General features: G+C 49.0%; 1 protein-coding gene across 1 annotated transcript in view; it reads right to left on the bottom strand.

The window, feature by feature from the left end:
* The window catches only part of Sel1l3 (SEL1L family member 3), a 110,526-nt gene extending 98,074 nt beyond the window's left edge, over positions 1-12,452 (bottom strand). The window contains exon 1 of the mRNA XM_041671294.1: positions 12,092-12,452. Within this exon, the coding sequence (XP_041527228.1) occupies positions 12,092-12,262 (171 nt within the window). The 5' untranslated portion in view covers positions 12,263-12,452. The remainder of the gene's footprint in view (positions 1-12,091) is intronic.
* Positions 12,453-14,860: the final 2,408 nt, after the last annotated feature.

Raw genomic sequence — 14,860 nt, 5'->3', positions numbered from 1 at the left:
AGGTCAAGGTCAGATTTTGTCTTCCCCTGGCTGCATTGCGGGGAGGAACACCAGTGTGCTGCTGGTGGCGGTCATTTCTACAAGGCAATAGCGCAATACCTACCAAAAGGATAAGTGCAGTCACCCGCTGGCCCAACAACCCCACGTGTAGAAATTTATCCTACAGATACACTAGCTCTGTGGGAAAGGGTGTAAGTACAGGCTTATGTCAGCACTCCCCATCTCAGTGGAAGAGAAAAGGTGTAGATATCCATTGCTTATGTAAATGAAGTACTTCCAATCCTGGAGCTCTCTGTAGCCATGAAGAGACTCAAGATCTTCACACACAGAGGAGGGGACTGTCTCTGAAGGGTACTTTGGGTTTGGAACTCTGGTTGCTCTTGTCATTTTAAAGTGGGTTCATAAAGTGGGTTACAGAGCACACAAACCCATACATGGTGTAAAAACAGAATCACTAGAATACACATAGCATCAGCTTCTCCCATGGAACATGGAAGGAAGAAGTGGCCAGAAGAGAGAGAGAGAGAGAGAGAGAGAGAGAGAGAGAGAGAAAGAGAGAGAGAGTTGCTATCTCATTAGCTTTTGCATTCTTAGTGAGGGTCCACAAATGGCAGAAAGGGAAAGGAAGAGCTGGCCGTTCCTTCGTGTTCATCATGGGAAACCTGGGGGAAGAAATCTGGAAGGAGTGAGGACAGTTCAAACTGCCCAACCCCTCTGGGAGAGGCTTGTTTCCTGCACTACTTACTATGGCTAAATTACAGGGAGAAAACACCCATAAAAATAATCTTGTAGCTGGAAGTGGAGCAGGAGAGCCCTTGGTGATGGCTGGTCCTGTCCTTTACTGTGCAGAGGATGAGACAGCAAGCACACTGCTGTATCTCACATCGCCCCACTAGAGTGGGCTAGCAGAGTCCAGCCAGGAACCTGGCTCTTTCTTCACCCCCACCCACCCACCAACACAATGCCCACCTCAAGCCACATCATGGAAAGACAGATCCACCGTTGCCTGGGAACTCTGGGTTGCAACCTCTTCCTTTTGCACAAATAGATGATCCAGTGTTGGTCCACAGGAAGGATGCATTCATTTAACACCCAAAAGAATTTTCCAAGAGCCAACTGCAGTGATATTTTGTTTGTAATCTAACAAATAAAGCTCGCCTGAAGATCAGAGGGCAGAGCTAAGCCACTAGTCAGCCATAGAGGCCAGGCAGTGGTGGCACACACCTTTAATCTCAACTCTTGGAAGACAGAGGTAAATTAATCTTTGTGAGCTCAAAGCCACCCTGGGCTGCACAAAACTGATCTAGTACAAAAGCTCAAAGCCACCCTGGGCTGCACAAAACTGATCTAGTACAAAAGAGAAACAGATCCGGGAGACGGTGAGTCACACCTTTAATCCCAGTACTAGGGAGGTGGAGATAGGAAGGGGTATGACTGGGCAGAGAAAGAAATATATGGCAGGAAGAGACAGGAACTCAGATGCAGCCTGAGGATGCAGTCTGAGGATTAGTAGAGACAGGATTGCTCCTTCAATCTGAGCATTGGTAGAGGTGAAAGATCTCTTTAGTGGCTGGTTGCACTGCTTCTCTGATCTCTCAGCTGTCACCTTCTAATATCTGACTTTGGGTTTTTATTTATTAAGACCAATCAGAACATGTGTTCTACCAACAGTCCTTGGTGCCCATGGAACTAGGTCAGAAGAACAGCAGACAGGTGGACATCGCATCTTATGCTCAAGTGATGCCCCAGATATTTCCCCACGGACATCCATGCAAGGAGCTGTTCACTTCATGAGGTCAGACAAGGCCCAGTGTCTGGAGCCTGCCTTGGTACAGTGCACACCATAGCGTGTTCTCTTCCAAAGAACGACTCGCAATCCCAGTCTTTCCATGCCTCTCTGAAAAACTCACCAGGTCCTGTTTTCTTGCTATTTTTTTTTCCCTAGCACATTTTTTCAACATTAAAAGCAGAGTCCTCTCTTTTAAACAGAAATGTGGGCTGAAAGCCATTTGATTCCCCCTGAAAAGTGTGGTTCCTAATAACCCAGTTCATTATTTTACATCTGATTGCTTGAAAATGCGCGCGTCACACTTTTCTGCATTAATAAGGGCAGCGTGCCACGGTTTGCCTGGAGTGTCACACTGTGGCTGAGGGAGGTGGAGTCACACCTTACCCTCCACCTCTCCGGGGCTTTCCTTCCAAATTCCGTTTCAAAGAAAATGTCTGGATATTCGCACGCAGATAAATGTATTTTCATCTGGTTCTAAGTCTTGTGTCAGCAAAAGCAAACAAAAAAGGATGCAGATCCTAGACATATGTTCTCCAGCATGAGAGGCAGGAGGCAGGACAGCCACTGTGACAGGCTGGAAGAACAAAACAGACCCTGAATTCCAAAGCCTTGCTATTTAACAAAAGGCTGTGAAGGGTTTTATTAATGATTTTACACTGGTTGCATGTGAAAATTATAATACTTGGATATAAGAAATTAAATACAATATATCAAAATGAATCATACCTGTTCTTGTTTACTTTTTCCAATGTGGCGACGACTAAACCTAAAATTATAGATGTGGCTGGAATTGTCTACAGATGGTACTATTCTAGATTGGAGATCATTTGGCTTTTTCTATTAAAAAAAAATGACCACATGATATAAACCAGTCATCCCTCAGTTTCTGAGAGGCACTGGTTCCCAGTCCCCAATAATGTGAACATCTGTGGATGCTCAGGGACCTTACACAGTACAGGGTAACTGTGACGAACAGATCCTCATCTGTGTGTACAGGGGCACATGCATGCAGCCGTGTGTCCACGCATATGGATGCGATGGCCAGAGGACAACCTTGGCTATTGTTCCACAAGCACCAATCACCTTAGTTTTGTTTGTTTGGTTGTGTTTTTTTGTTTTGCTGTGGGTGAGGGGTGTTGGGTTTGTTGTTGGTGTTGTTTGTTTTGTTTTTCTGGGACAGGCTCTCTCATTGGCTTGGAACTTGCAAAACAAGCTCAGCCAGCTGGCCAACAAGTCCCTATCTCCACTTCCCCAGGACTGGGAATAAAAATACACCCCATCATATACATTTGGCTTTGTTTGGTCATTTACAGGTTTTAGAGGTAAAGTCTAACTATGTCACCCTGGCTAGCCTTGAAATCATTAAGATTAGGCTAGTCTTGAACTCATTATGTAGACCAGGCTAGCCTTGAATTCATTAAGACCAGGCTAGTCTTGAACTCAGAGAGAGCTGCCTGCCTTTGCCTCCTGAGTGTTGGAATTAAAGGTATGTACTACCATGCCTGGTCAATACTCAACTTGTTTTTACATGTGTTCTGGAGATAGAACTCAGGTTTTTGTACTTATGAGGCAAGCATTTTACTGGTCAAGCCATCTTCCCTACTCTCTTGCTGTAAATTGCAAATGGTCTCTAAGTGATTTATGTCTAAGCTGTATAAATGCTTTGTGCATATTTGCTGTGTTATACTGTTTCAGAAAATAACAACAACAATACTTGTACATGTCCAGTACAGGTGCAATTGTTTCTCAAACAGTTTTGACCCTTGATTGGTCCAATCCCAGGGACTTGAAGGCCATGGGATATGAAGACTGACTCACCTTGGGTCACATGCATTCACTGTGGCAGGGAAGGAGCCAACAGGATGACATATAACCGAAGGAAATTGCTGTCCCACACTATTTTTGCTCACAAACAGGCATGCTGGCTGGGTTGGCCTGTGGTTTGTCAGCCACTGCTCTACAACACCAAGCTTTCTTCCTAGACAGAGTTCTGAAGCTCTGAGTGATAGAAGCTGAGCCCCGAATGGAGTCGCTATGGGAGACAAGGGATGGAAAGACTCAACTTGGCACGATGACCCAATGAAGCTTGACTGGATTTTTTAAGGCTCCCAGGTGAGAGGTGTTGACATCCTGCTATGGCTTCTTTCAGAAAAGATTCAAGTCAGATCCGACCCTGATGCTAGGCTGTGCAGAGAGATAGCTTATTTGAGAAGAGGGAGAAGGGCGGTGGCAGTTGGTGTGTAAGAGGGACTTTAGGATGAGGCCCTTTCTGTAATATAGTAGGGGTATGCTAGCCCCAGAGAGGATCCAACAATCACCCTATGGGTCACGTGCGGAGCATTGGCCCACGTCCTCTGAGGACCCTGAGGATCTCCGTCTTTGGGACATCTCTGCACTGAAGGAAGCTGGCCTCTTCCGGGCTGGAGAAGCCCCAGAGGGCAGCAGCTCCGCCGTGAGCTGTGGCTACCTCTGCTATGTACAAAACTAACACCGATTAGTAACACATCACACTCTAAATATTGATTAAGCCAAAGCTGATTTCCTGGCTCAAGTCATGTGTGTGGTTGTCAGCTGCTTCCTGCCAGGAAAATAAGGCAATTAACTTGAAGAGTTCCAGCTTCAGGCCTGACACGTGTCCAGGCTTCATAGGTATTTTCCTGTGCCAGGGCGCATTAACATAAACTAAAAAACCTGCCTGCACTTTCCCTAGTCCAGAAACTCCTAAGCCAGAGTCTATATCCTTGTTACATCTCCAGATTCTAAAAGAGACCTTGGCATACAGTAGGAATTGTGTGTTTCCTGAAAAAAAAAAAAAAAAGCAGGAAGGAAAGAGCACCTGCCAGGTGTTTTGGTGGTCAATCTCCTGCTACAGCTTCACGACCCTGGCAGGTACCTAGACACCAAAATATCTGATCCAAACTGTCCTTCCTCGCTGTCCCATGTTCTCTCATAAGTAATATCGCCAGCCCACCCCTCACTCAGCCTCCTTGGTCTCCTCTGCAGAGCTCCTGACATCAGCATTGCCAGCAGAAGGAACCTGAGAGGTCGCGGAAGTGCCATCAGCCGGACCATTTGGGGTAGACTCTCACAGCTCACTCACCCCTCCTGACCTTTCAGACAACGGCTCTATGACCTGGAACTTTCCCATGCCTCCACAAAAATTTATAACTTACTTCTTGAATTAAGAAATCCCCCCCACACACACACACCTCATTCATGCTGGATCCTGGTTCCTCTGGTGCGTTCATCCAGGTTAATATGATAATATGATAGAACCACATCCCCACGCTTGGGTTCCAGCCTTGTAGGATGATGCCGTAAAAGAAAAGAGAAAAACAAGAGGCAAAACCACACACAGCTCAAATGCTCTGTGGCTCTAATTAGGCAAGGCATTCAGGGTGGGAAGGGGGCACTCCTGGCCCCTTCATATCATGCTGTGTAAGCGACCATACCAATGTTCCACTCCAGAAGCTAAAGAACTGCTCTGCACACTCAGGGCTGGAAGAGACTCCAGAGTCCTCAGATTACGGGTTCCAGCAGGCGGGAGCCCCAGTCAAAGTCAGATTTGAGAATGCCATGCAAGGTCAGAAAACAGAAACCTTTTTGCCTTTGTAATTGTGTACTGTAACATTTTTAGAAAATGAAATAGATAGTTGATGCGTGTTCATGATAGGAGCTGTGAAAATGAAGTCTGGGGACTGAAGTGGTCAAGGCTGTGTACAGCTTGTACACATATGTCTGCACTACAGACATACATGTGCCTGGTGCTCATGGAGGCCAGAAGAGAAACACCAGGTTCCCTGGAACTGGAGGAACAAACTGCTGTGGACTGCCATGTGGATGCAGGGAACTGAAATGTTGTCCTCTAGAGTAGCATCCAGTGATCTTAACCACTGAACCATCTTTTGAGCCCTAATATGAAACCCTTCTAAAAAGGCATAATACCATTTGTGAGATAGGAACCCTTATGTTTCAGGTGCCCCCTCCAAAGGAACTCATTTCTTACAGGCTGTTATTCTGCTAGTCAGAAAGCATCTCTATAAAGTACCAAGAAAATATTAATTTCAACAATCTGATAATAGATATTTGATAACAATTTCATTGCAAAATACTTAATTTTAAGTAAAATATTTAATTTCTGTATCAAAGCATTGTCAAAACATTTCCTAAGCCCCATGCTCAGTAGACTTAAAAGTGTACAAGCTATTTCACATATAAATGATTATAAGTTTAATATTATTTATAGATAGGCTCATAGACTTAGGTTTCTGAGCAATATACTTAAAGAGACTTTACATAAGTATGGTGATTTCAGGTTTCTGTGAGATGTCAGGCTTCTCTGTGAATAGAGGTCCTCTCTTAGCAAGAAACAATGGTCGGAACTGGTTTGAACTGGTCTGAACCAGTCAGAACTGATTTGAACCAATCAGAACCGGTTTAAACCTGTCTGAACCAGTTTGAACTGGCCGGAACCGGTCAGAACCAGGTGAACCCAATTTGAACAGGTCAGAACCGGCTTGAGCCAGTTTGAACTGGTCAGAACCGGTCTGAACCGGTCGACACTTGTCTGAACTGGTCAGAACCGGTCTGGACTGGCCAGAACTGGTCTGAGCTGGCTTGAACAGGTTTAAAACAGTCTAAACTGGTCGGAACCGATCAAAACAGGTCTGAGCCGGTTTCGACCAGTTTGAACTTGTCCGGACCGGTCTGAACCGTTTAAGCCGATCTGAGCCAGTCGGAACAGGTCCAAACCAGTTTAAGCCAGTTGTAACCGGTCTGAACAAGTCAGGACCAGCTTGAACCGGTCAGAACTGGTTTAAACCAGTCTGAGCCAGTTTCAACTGGTCTGAGCCAGTCCGAGCTGGTTCAAAATGGTCTGAGCTGGTCAGGACTGGTCTGAGCCGGTTTGAACTGGTCTGAACGGGTTTAAGCCTGTCAGAACTGGTCTGAACCTGTTTGAACAGGTCTGAACCGGCCGGAACTGGTCTGAGCTGGTCTGAACCGTTCGGAACTGGCTCAAACTGGTTTAAACTGGTTGGAACCAGTCTGAACCGATTTAGGCTGGTCTGAACCAGTCTGAGCCAGTTCCAACCAGTCGGAACCGGTCCAGACCAGTTTAAACCGGTCAGAACCGGTCAGAACTGGCCGGAACCAGTTTGAAACCTGAACTCATTGATTCAGCCTAGGCATCAAGGACAGATGAGTCCATATATCTTCTGGGCAAAGAAACAAAACTGTCCACATGGGCTAAATTTCTTTTAGGATGAGTGCGTTTGATTCCTTTAAGCAAATCAATAAGGAGTTGCTCTGTTCAAATAGCCCTGTTCCACAGAGCTGGGAAACTGGCTTTCTTCTTTACATGGTCCACTAGGTATTGAAGAAACGAACAGGGATGGGGAAATCTAAAATCATTCACTCTCACCACAGGAAGTTCATTTACACTTACCCGTGTGTGGGAGCAGATCAGATATGCAAACAATAATCACGTCTGTTTTTCTCGTGCCTGCCCGCTCAATCCATCCATCACCTAAGAAGTCTTTGGCTCAGAACTCTTTCTTTCCAAACTGCCTCGATCAAACTTTCATAGGTCAAAAAAGCAAGTATTGGCTTTAAAGTCCCATTTTGTCCAATTTCTGCTGACTAAATAAGCAAAAAATTCTCTTGCTCTCCACAAAGCATGCCATTACACAGAACGGGCAATGATGTCAACATGGCCTTCACCATCAAGATCTGTCTGGGGAGACATTTCCCGTCAAGCGTTATCCATTCCCAGACAGAGCTGGCCAGAGATGCACCATTCCAACAACGATCAATATTTCTACTTGTGTAAGAGGAACCCTAATACTAGTTAGCCTGCTCTTCCATTCTGACTCAGACCCTGTAAGGACAAACAGGTTTTGCTTCCCTGGGGCCTACTGTGTGCTGACTACTGTGGCAGGTGCAGTTAATCTTTCCCTTTTCTTTTCTCACTCACTTCCTAGCCTCGTGTCTCTTGCCTTCCAGAAACACTCCAAAATGATACCCTCAGCTCACTTGACTTCCTGTCTCTACCCTTCGACTTAAGGTCAGGAGAACTGGAATCCTCTGTATCTCATCTTAGAAGTGGGAAAGACCAAGTCTTCCTCTGGTCAATCTTGGGGGGACGAGATAGTCTGTCACACAGTGACTCGTGGGCCTGGGTGTACACGTCAGCATGAGTAAGCCATTCTCCAGGAAGGACAGGAGGCAGGAGCTGGCAAGGCAGAAGCTCGTCAGCAATTCCTCAACCTCTTCCTTCAGTTCCTCCCTCCGAGGGACAGGACAAGCCAGTAGACAGAGTAACTGAATTCACTCTGGGCTATTTATGGTTTGCTCAGTCTATCCATCATCGCAGAGAATTGCTTGGGTTCTTTATTTCTTCTCTTACACATTTCCTATGGCTCCTGCACTATTGGCAGCCAGGGAAAGCAGGGGGCAAAAGCATGGGAGAGTCAAGACAATGATCTGATATTTGAAGGTTACCTCTGAATTTAAAATATCCATAACCACCGTTCCCCAAGCTGATGGTCCCTGACATTTTTTTTATCTTAAACTTTTCATATCCTGTGCTGCACAACGTGAAAGGATAATGAATATTCCTAGATGGGTAATGGATGGGATGTACGTACTTACGGGGGTTCCGGTACAAGACTATCATAGCCGCCGCCTGCTAACGATCTCTCCATCTATCTGTGATGCTAATGTCCCTTTATTCTGTTGGCCCTAGTTGTCTGACAAGCCCAAATGTCCATGCTGAATACTTCAGCTATACAGCTGACATCAATATTGCCTACAGTGAGATTTACTTTCTCACTTAAGGGGAAAAAAATTATTCATTTGAGACTAGAGTTCAGAGAGACAGGGCAAGTTCAAGGACAGGGCAAGGTAAGGTGAGGAGGGGAAGCATTGACGGTGTATGGACCCAGCAAGAGGTCACTCTGTGGGGCATAGCCCCCTGTGAGGGGACTTCTCTGTAGCAGTGACTTCAGCAGAAGCAATACATCCTTATGCTTTGGAGGCCCTCGCTCTCCCTGGAGGCTGTCTGCATCTTGCCCTTCGGTGACCTCAGGATTTTCTGGTAGTCACTGGAACCAGACACCGTTTTTTCAGAAATCTGCCTGACATGGCTTCATGACTTTTCTTTCAGGCCTCATCACAATTATTTATGCTCTGGCAGTATCCTAGCTACAGCCACAGCACTCCTGTGACTTTGTCCCAGCTGATGAAGAAGGGAGGTGCCTTTCCTCAGAACCCCGACTCCAGGGGACAGGCTCCCCGGAAGGGAGTGTTCACCAAGCTGCTTGCATCCCAGCCTGTGGGCAGGCTGCTATAAAATAGGAACGACCCCCAAGGCATCCGTGATTTGGCACTGTAAGTGCAGCCTACTGCTTGGTCACCATCTGCTTGGGACACAATGATACACGCTCAGAGGCTGCACCTCCGTTTTTGCCTCACCCTTACCAATGGCAAATAGTTTCTGAGTTTACTTTTTTTTTTCTTCCTCTTTAATATCCTGCTTCTATTCTGTGGTCTGTCCTTCCTGCTCCGTGTATTTTAGGTTACTTGAGACATGACCTCACATCCTGGACAGCAGACCATAGCTGCTAATTGCTGGAGCTCTGCTAATGGACTGTCCATTTATGCAAGAGGGGAATGGGCCATAAGAAGCACCATCCAGAAGCCAACGGGCTAGCGTAGGTCAAAGCGAGGGCTCTGGAGAGAAGGCGCTTGAGCTTCCTCTCAGGTTGTCTGTGTGGCCTGCAGCAGCTTGCTAACCTCTCTGAGGCTGCTCTGTCCTCAGAGCGGCGACCCTCACAGCTCCTCCCTCACAAAGGGTATTTCTGAGATTAATACTAGGCAGTGACCACACATGAGTTAGCACAATGGAAGCTGTTAGGGCTTCTCAATTCTGGAATGGCTTTCACCACCATCTCCTGGCTAGACATTCTGCTCCACCTGCCTGCCTCTAGCTTCCAACAGTCAGCTCCTCCAGGAAGCACTCCAGGAGAACCCACAAGATATTGCATCTTCATTGCTTCCCGGTCTCCTTCCTCTCTCCCTCCCTCTCCCTCCCTCTCCCTCCCTCCCCCCTCCCTCCTGCCCTCCGTGTGTGTGTGTGTGTGTGTGTGTGTGTGTGTGTGTGTGTGTGAGAGAGAGAGAGAGAGAGAGAGAGAGAGAGAGAGAGAGATGTTTACATTTCCCCCAGTTCACACCCCAAGCTCCTCCAAGATCTAGAGGCTCCACCTTTGGCAAACATCTCAGGTAGTCCACCCCGGGAGAGTACAACCATCAGCATATGGCTGGGCCCTCCTATGGAAGCACTGGGGCCTCCTCTGGAACCTAGCTTTGGCTCACTCAGGTGGGCAAACCCCTCTCACTCAGTGCTGCACGGCTCTCTTGCTCATACACGTCTGTTAGCAGGATGTTATAAGTCCCCCAGAAGGAAGCAGGGATAGTGACAGTTGCCCTCCTCCCCATCGTGTCCTCATAACCACCCCTTCAACAACTACCAAGTCATTCATCCATGCTCTGCTCCCCAAGGGACAGTTCTACCTCACTACTTCCTTTTGTGGCTCCTGCTGACTCCCCTATCCTGTTCCCTTTTGGGTCTGTTCCTCTAACCCCCCTTGGTGAGCGTAGAACATCTATACTTGATCCACCTTCCGTCTCTACCACGTTAGGCATTGGGTTTTACACTTGTTACTCTGATTTCATCAGCTGACAAAAAAAAAAAAAATAAGCCATCCCGGCCCTGGCAAGGCCTTGAGATTCACACGTGGAACTTTCCAGATTACCTGCATGGACATCTTTCATGAACTGCTCAATTACATAAATTCTGTTTCCACGCTAACCAGCAGTGCCCTGTATGCAGGATCATCTGTTTAAATGAAAACCCTGTCATTTGTCATGGCAGCTTTATTTATGAGTCTGTGTACTGTAACCCTATGGCATAAATATTAAATAATAACATCCCTCGGGCAAAAAAAGAAAATCATTCCCATTACCTGGCAACTTCTTATAAAAATAGGAAGTAAGCCCAACCACGAAAATTGGTATTGGCAAATTCTAGAACACACGGATAAGCAAGCATTGCTCAACAGGTAGAGGGGCACAGATACTATTATCATTTTTACACTGTCTTGATTCAAAAGATGAGACACCAGGAATCAAAGAGTGTTTAAAAGAACAGCAAACTGGGGTTAGGTGACAAATTTCCTCAAACCCAAATTCCAGTTCCTGTCAGCATCTCTAAGCAGTTGAGCTTTCGAGAAGACCAGACTCCACACACTGCCGGCTGCCACATGGAACGGGGTTCTGGACAAGGGCATTGCTCGTTTTTTTTAAGCATTCTGTGAATTTCCTATTACATCAGTTTCATGATTCAGCATTTTCCTTTTCATTTATTTACAGTAATATACGGTGAGATAACCCAAGCTTTCGGCAGGATCCTGGAACATAAGGTAGGCTGGGCAGCAAGGGTGTAGCCTTCTGTAAATATACTACTGCTCAGAACTAAGGAACAAATGGGAGAAAGCGAGTCATCCAAAGAGCTGGGAAATATCTGGGTCTCAACTACTCTGGTATTTAAAATAGGTTAGTGCCATCTAGTTAGTAAGTCTATCAGAAGGCAAGTAGTGTACAAATTGCAAACTGACGTGCATAAGCCAAACGCAGCTCTGAAATGACAACGTTTCAAGACGCAGCTAAAGTCACCACTCTGGCGGTAAGCGTGGTACAAAGAAGTAGATTTTGTTCCGGCAGCTGCTACTTGGCTGGAGTGACCAAGGAGTTGAAGAGCCTCTGGAAACGCAAGGTGCGGTGGCACAGAACCGCCCGGGTCGGGAGGACCCAGTGAAAAAGTCAAAGGAGAAACGGGGTGGGTGGCAGGGGAGAAGAAGAAGTTGGGGACAAGAAGGAAGGAAGCTTCAAGAAGGTGAATGAAAAGCCAAACATGGGTGGGGACAGAGTGGGGAGTTACGATCCGAGGGGCTGGAGACGAATATAAGATAGGGAGGGTCCAGTGTCACTGAAGGGAACCTGGCTCTGGTCTTCAGCGAGGTCGTGAGGAAGAGGAATGGACTCCAATGAGAGTAGCCGGCAAGTCCAGTCCGCGCACCCGGGTACTTGTCCCAGCTGCTGGGAGCGCCCGGGGCGCATTGACAAGGAAGAGAGAAAACTCGAGTTGTCGTGCCCACCTCCTGCTGTTGGGGTCCGCGGCCACCCCACCCGCCTGTCCCCAGGGCCCGGGCAGAAGGAAGGACCCGAGTAGGGTCCGGTGCTCACCAGGTAGCAGAGAAGGAGCAGCGCGCCTGCAGGGCGGCCACCGAGGCCCGGGGGGACACCGCCGCTCGGGGGGACCATGGCTGAGGCCCGGGGACCGAGCGCGGGCGGCGGGGGCTGCTGCTGCTGCTGCTGCCGCCGTGGCCACCAAAGCCCCGCGTCGCGCCACTGCATGGCGAGGCCGCCCGGATCCGGGCCGGAACAGGTCACCTGGTGCAGGGACCGGCCCCCGCCCGAGGCGCCACCTTCCCGCCCGCCCCCGGCCGGCGGCCCGCCGCGCGCGGGGCCACCTGCCGCCGCCACCGGACCCGCCGCCGCCACCACTGCCGCTCCCGCCGCCACCCCTGCAGCCCCAGCCGAGCGCCGGCTCCTCCCCGCTCGCAGTACCGTCCCCTCCCTCCCTCGGCCTCTCTGCCCAGCCCGCCTCCCCGGTCTCTCCCTTCCAGCCCCCGGCGTCCACCCCTAGGGGCCGTGGGCGCCCACGCAGGTGGGGACCGCGTGGTCCCGCCCCCCCCCCCCCACCCGCGCCGCTGTTCGCCGCCTGGTTTGCCGGGCTCTTGGCCGCCCCATCCCTTTCTCTTGCTTTCTCCTCCGCCCCTTCCGCGCCCTTGCAGTCCACGATCACCCCCCTACCCCCTCTTCTCCCCACTTTCTCCCTTTCCTTCGCGTCCTTTCTCCCTAACTCCCCTCCTTAACCATCGCTCCCTCCGGTATCTCCCGCCCGTGCCCACCCTGCTGCATGCCGCTCATTCTCACTTCGTGTCTGGGCACTGAGCAGTGGGGTTTGTTTGGTAGCTTGGGGGCCCGGGGTGTGTGTGGGGGGGGTTGTAGTGGGGGGGGGATTGTAGCCGGGGCGCCATTCCCTCAGGGTGGGGGCTGAAGGTGCTTCCTTATAGTTGGGCCACGCAACCGCTTGGCTTCTAAACCATTGGGATGGATTTTGACCCCTGCCAACCTCCACCTGTCCACCTGCAGGGCTTGGGGCCGCTTTCTTGCTTGCTGTTTAGAGCCCAGGCTGTGCCCCACCCTGCCACCTGATTGGCGACACTTTCTGGATGTTTCCTCAGGGTTTTGCGCGGTGCCTCCGCTGCTGCCACGGCGCTCTTTGTTTTAAATTGTCCGGAGTATTGGCGCCCAGGGCGGGTTTGTATTTGATTTGCATCCTTGAGCTCCAGCTTCCACTTGGACCGAGAAGAAAACGAATTAATTAGGCCAGTCCAATCGTACTCAAGTCCAGTATGAAAGGGAGTGAGGCCCTTGAAGTGCACAAACAGCTTTTTTTTTTTTTTTTTTTAAATCAGGACACATCCTAGACTTTGTGGAGGCAAGCAGCTGAGGGCATGGTGTACCTTGTAGTTCAGGGAACTGCTTGGCTGTCTTGCTGCTGAGAAAATATTGGGCGCGGGGAGACAACAGCTAGTGCTGTGAGATAGTTAGCCCATCTTGGAAAGTTTGCCCCTTTGGCATTGGTGTGGATTTGTGTGGATGGGAAGTATTGATTGATTGGAAGCCACAGAACACTGCCCCTTACCTGAGGAGCTGTCACTACTGTTGGCCAGGCTTGTGAGGTTGGGCAAGAGTGAGGATAAGAAGCCCAGAGTTGGTTATCCTGGCCCTGGCCACGCTGACTGGGGTTATCATCAGATAGTCAGGTCTCCCTTGTTCGCTTTTTGTTTCTTAAGTCACCTGTGTCTGTGGGCAGGTATAAGGCCCCTGACACCCGGATCACAGCTGGAAGGCTCTCAGATGTTAGTTCCATCAAAGGTACCCGGAGAGCAAAGCAGCTAGATGGTGGAGTGGCCCTGAGATCTGTCTCAGCAGGTCCTGGATAGGGTTGAGAAGTCTCCTGGTGCATGAGTTTCCAGGTGGGTGACAGTGCCCAATCAGGGAGGCCTCACTTTCAGAGCCATGGGCTTACAGGCAGGACTCCGCCTGCCTAGTCAGCTGCAAGCACAATGAAGCACTTGGGAGCTTTGACAGATGTTGCCAGGATCCCTGTCCCACTTCCACAGAAACAAAGCACTTAAAATTCTCTGTGATGCAGGAAACTATTTATTCCATTTAGTGTCCAAGGGAACAAAAGATGGGGTGGCTTTGTCCCAGATCCCATTTGTATTTTTTCCATCAAAAGAAAAAAAATACTCCACAGAATTTTTTTTCTGCCTCTCTCTCTCTCTTCTTTTTTGAGACAAGGTCATGATTCTATGTACCCACACTGGCCTGGAGCTTGAGATCCTCCAGCCTCAGCCTCCTGAAGGCAGGGACTGCAGGCAGGGACCACCACATGGCACTGCTAATATATGTGCATGGGGAAATGTTGGCTTGTGTAAGAGAAGGGGGTGTCAGAGGCAAGACAGAGTCTGTGGGTGTCCACCTGTCTTCCCGGGCATTCCTCCAGAGTTTCTGTCCTTCCTCGTGGGCCCAGACTCCTATCCTTAGGGAACTGAATAGTCTCCCATGTGGCTCGCTGTTAGGGGCACATTTTCCAAAGCTTTGTGAACTTCAAGCAGCTGCATTTCTCCAAGTGCAGTCCACGCAGAGGTGCCCCACTGGAGCTGGGCGGCTCTTAGTGTAGCCCTCAGTATCCAGCTGTGCGTTCCTTTGTCTTCTGAGTATGAGCCTACTTTTTAGGAATTCAGAGGTGGGCAGAACCTTCCCTTTTCATCAGGGGCAATGGACATGCTTCAGAGAACTGACCTAAACACAGTTTGGTCAGTTTGCTCACCTAAAATATCACTTAGTGACTTTGTTGCCCAGGGAATGAGAATGGTT

The sequence above is a fragment of the Microtus oregoni genome, unplaced genomic scaffold, assembly GCF_018167655.1.
Source record: "Microtus oregoni isolate MIOR12 unplaced genomic scaffold, Mior012 000021F_ref0000039, whole genome shotgun sequence".
In the NCBI taxonomy this organism is placed as follows: Eukaryota; Metazoa; Chordata; class Mammalia; order Rodentia; family Cricetidae; genus Microtus; species Microtus oregoni.
This window is presented reverse-complemented; position numbering and strand designations above follow the sequence as displayed.